Below are 4,495 nucleotides of genomic sequence, written 5' to 3'. Positions count from 1 at the left end.
TATATATAAAGAAACTTATTTTATGTTTATGTTAGAGATAAAAGATATGAAGGGAAAAAAAAGCATGTGATAATGTGAAGGTTATCTATTGTATTCATATTTTATTTTGATAGGGTCTTATTTCTAGCTTATAATTATATTATGATTTCTATGGGAAATAATAACAAAATCAAAAGTAAACAGATATAAAATTTAATTTTAGACCCTGATAAAATAATAATATAAAATTTCCAACTATCTTATTTATTACTAGATTTCATTAAAAAAAATTAAAATATACGTAGATCATATCCTCCTCCACGGTCAACTATTAACTAATTAAAAAAAAATTAATTATTAACTTCTGTGTCATTATATCTTTGTGCTTGCTTGATATATTTTTTTCGTAAGTATGTAATGATTTGGACAAACTCACCTGGTAGTCCATGACGGGTGGGTGTCTGGCGGCTAACTGAGCCGAGTTCTGCCACTAGGTTTTTATTTTGAACGGCCTGGCATTACGTAAGGGGCGAACATTATATAACACCGTTAAGATGTTCGAGCCCTCGGGAGTCCACCCCTAAAGTTTAACATATTTATAATTACCTAAAATTTAATAATTATAAATATTTTTTTAAATTTGCAATATATTTATTTTATTGCCTTACACTTACTCCATTGGGTGAGTAACGTTTATTTATTTTAACTCTCCTAAGCATAATATCCTTTTTTTATTATTACTATTTTTTACATTATCGAGCAAAAGACTTCGAAAATAAAAAAAATCATATACCAAAAATTATAAATAAAAAAAATTATTATTTAAATTAAATTCTATGTTATTTAAAACTTTATTTTTTTTTAAATTGAAACAATTTATTCAAATAATACTATCTGCCACTCAAGTGTAATAAGTATCAAGGCTGTACGTGCTGAATCACAACACATAGTAATCCTGGTAATTCGAACTTCTGTCCACCGAATATATCAGTAATCCGTATTGGCGTAAAAAAAATAGTTACTTTATTAAGAAAACTCAGCAGGTAATAACATTTTTGTCTTTAAATTAACATTTACATGTGTAAAGAACATTATAACTTCTTGAGCGGATAGGCAAGTTATTATAATCACTGTAAAAATCGAAAATGGGAATTTTTAAACAATTTCGATATTGGGTAATATAATTCCTATGGAACTGTTCATAATATATTTTGTTGTAATTAGAAAAATTTATTATTAAATAAAGCAGGTTACAAAAAAAAAAAATCAGGTACTCTATACTAGAAGGCCTAGGCAATGCTTGATTATACAGGTTAGGTAGCTTAAGGAGTAAATGGACAGGGGATGGTGAATGGAGTAGTTAGGTTAGAAGATGGACAATATGAGTCTTACGGGTAAGAGCCGCAAGCCTTCGAATGATGAAAACTTCGGTCTGCAGGGTATGAGCCTGGAGTCGAGAAGGGGCATACTATTCCTGACCGGTACGAGGTGTAGGTCCATGTAGAAAGGATACTTCATTCTGCAGGGTTCGGGTCTGCAGTAACGAAGGGTACGATATGTAAGTCCTTACGATAGGAATAAAAGCTGTAGAACAGAGGTGACCGTGAGGAGCTAGAGTGATATTAAACACATCAGGTACGTCAAATAATGGGTGGAAGAATAGTCTGAGTATAAATGTGCTTATTTAAAACTTCTTGAAAGGTACCAATGCACTGGCAGCCCTGGAGTAATTAATCTATTAAGAGTGTAAAGGTCGGTGAGAGTCCCGGCCTGTAAGGAATTACGTTACTGTAAATATTATTTTGTTTACGTTTATTTATTAAAATAATATATTCACAATTATGATAAAATTGACATGGTTTATACATTAGAACATTAAACTATTTATGATTCAATCTATAAATAAGCATTACACAACACTTGAACAGACATGTGTTTATAGTATTCACTATAGTTATGCTATTATTATAGCATATGTTTTCTCAATATACCATTATTTATTTACGTCTTTATTCTTTTATTTTTAGTTCTTGCTTCTTATACTTGTTTTTACTTTATGTTTTGCTGATTTTTTTTTTTTTTTTATCAACCTGTTTACATTACAACATTGAAGTGCAGAGGTCCTTCGCGGGCCTTCGTTTCATAGATTACCTAAAAAACTCAAAGTTTCTATTTTATCCTCTTTCCATTGGATAATTAATTATACAGGCCTACCACCAAAAATTTGACTAATTCATTTTGACAGATCTTGTGGTTTTTTTATTGTGCTCATCACGCACATATTTTTCTCAAACCCATAATATATGTAATACTAGTTTTGCAGGACAAGAATAATGAAAATCTTTCATAGTTCATAGGGTACTCATTTGATCCTTCTCATATAATTATGGTATCAAAAGAATGTTAAAATATTACAAACAGCAAAAATCGGATCCTTTTATTTAAATTCGAAATTTAATACAATGCATCTATGATTGTATAAATATATTTCAGTGACATTTTATTGCCTTCAAAGTTTGTAAATGTATATTTTATTGTTACAATCAGAAAGAGAGAAAACTTGTCTTTTTTAACGGTTCTAAAACATTCGAATTTAGTTAACGTGTGCACGATTAATAAAAGTTCCAAATAAACATAGGAAAGCATGCTTGTTAATTCACAGCACCTAGTGAAAAAAATCTCAACTTTTTGTTTTCGCTGAATGTTTATCTAAGAGAATCCTTTCCTTAAACTATCTATAAAATATATTTCAACATCCAGAAAAAATAGAATAAAACCAGTCCACATATTACAAAAATATCTGGAATTATACTATATAATAACAGGTCTTCCAATTTTTTATTCCCTACAACCCATTAACTATTTTCTTCATAAATGTACTTATAAGGATTATAATAATTTGAAATATTAAATTAGTAGATTGGAGGACCTGATAGCTGAGCGGGCTGGGGCGAGGGCGCTTGGTTCAGAAGGTTGTGGGTTCGATTCCCACCTGGGCTGGTCAATATTTATTTCGCGGAGGCCCCGAGAAATGAACCTTGACATTCCCACTTTGGGGCTGTATAGGTCATCAATGGAGGACTTGAGCCAATAAAAAAAAAATTAGTAGATAACAAGTTTCAATTAATTTAAAAAATAACAATATAGTTAAAATATATATGGAAAATATAATTAAAAGTGAAATTATTCTAAAATTCATCTTCATCTTGTTCTTAACCATAGCCCTCCTAGCTTGGAGCAGTCTGAGGAGTTGGCATGTTGAGGTGGGTCCATTATCCTCGATCCTGTACCAGTAGGCCGCGTCTATTCCGGTGAATTCATCTCTCGTCTAATGCTTTTTTGACTGGACCAACACAAGTGTTGTAGGTCTCCCTCTCGGGCCTCCATCGATTCTCGTTCCAAACGTTATTTTGGTCATTCATTTCTCCTGCACTCTTTTTTACATTTCCAAACCACCGCAGCCTATTACATGCCTCTATATGGAATATAAAATAAGGGAAAGAAATCGGCCTACTGGAAGTACTACTTTCTATTATAGTTTATGCCCCTCACCCTTTTTTTTATTTTCGCTGCAAGGGCTCTAACGATTTTGATTAAACTCGGTGAATCGATGAAGTGGTCTTTGACATGAGATAGGTTTCATTCTCATTGAAATAGACTAACGGGGCTTGAATGCCAAAAAGTCTTCCTCTAAAGAACCTTCAATTTGCTTTATTTGAAAAAATAAACAATCTTATTGTTAACAATGACATATGGTGTATAAATACAAAATAATAAAGAGTTTTATGAATAACTTAAGGATAAAAAAGGAAAATTAGATAAATCTAATTCGAACGGGAAATGCCGAGACCACATAATCTTTTCCGATCGTATGACTGCTTCATTATCTTTTGTTGAACAACTGTATTCTTGGCAATAACAAAATTTATATTTGTTATTCTCATACCGGGAAACCCTAAAATATGAAATTTTATAGCAACAGGAAAATAAAAAAACATTGTATATAATTTTCGTCTCTGGTTTTAAGTTTTTTTTTCCGAAAATCAAAAATTACGATAACTTCAACACGAACTCACTGGCCTATGCAAAATTTGGGGATGTAATGTAGTGGGGATGTTAGGAAGTGAAAGGTGTGTGATGCGGGCACTGCGCCAGATACTTTTCTTTTATTATAAATCAGAGTGGTGCAAAAATTAGCTATAGTTGAGACTAATAGCTAAAATTGCCATGGATACGATATTTATTTATCAATGGTTCATTCATGAATAAGGCATCAATGTATCTATTGCATTTTTTTTTTCTCTAAAATTCAGATTTATTTATTGATAGATATTACAATCTGCCACACAGTTGTGGGCAATAGGTAATATTGATAAATGATCACATACATACTACCCGTGTGGAGTAGCTAGTCTCCCATCGGGCGCCTCCCCAGGTGGTGGATAGGGGGATTCTCACCAGATATGGCGGGAACCGGGGAAATAAAATACCCGGGGTGGACCAAAACTAGAATCAA

General features: G+C 32.0%; 1 protein-coding gene and 1 long non-coding RNA gene across 2 annotated transcripts in view; one reads left to right on the top strand and one right to left on the bottom strand.

The window, feature by feature from the left end:
• LOC106677317 (alkylglycerol monooxygenase) overlaps positions 1-517 on the bottom strand; it is a 53,385-nt gene extending 52,868 nt beyond the window's left edge. Inside the window, exon 1 of the mRNA XM_014415157.3 lies at positions 416-517. Coding sequence (XP_014270643.1) covers positions 416-427 — 12 coding nt within the window. The 5' untranslated portion in view covers positions 428-517. The remainder of the gene's footprint in view (positions 1-415) is intronic.
• Positions 1-4,495, top strand: part of LOC106677318 (uncharacterized) — a 109,055-nt gene that overhangs the window by 88,237 nt on the left and 16,323 nt on the right. The window lies entirely within an intron of this gene.

This window comes from Halyomorpha halys, unplaced genomic scaffold (genome assembly GCF_000696795.3).
Source record: "Halyomorpha halys isolate HHAL.00 unplaced genomic scaffold, Hhal_1.1 Scaffold94.1, whole genome shotgun sequence".
In the NCBI taxonomy this organism is placed as follows: domain Eukaryota; kingdom Metazoa; phylum Arthropoda; class Insecta; order Hemiptera; family Pentatomidae; genus Halyomorpha; species Halyomorpha halys.
The sequence above is the reverse complement of the archived record's forward strand: the minus strand, read 5'-3'. Positions and strand labels throughout refer to the sequence as shown.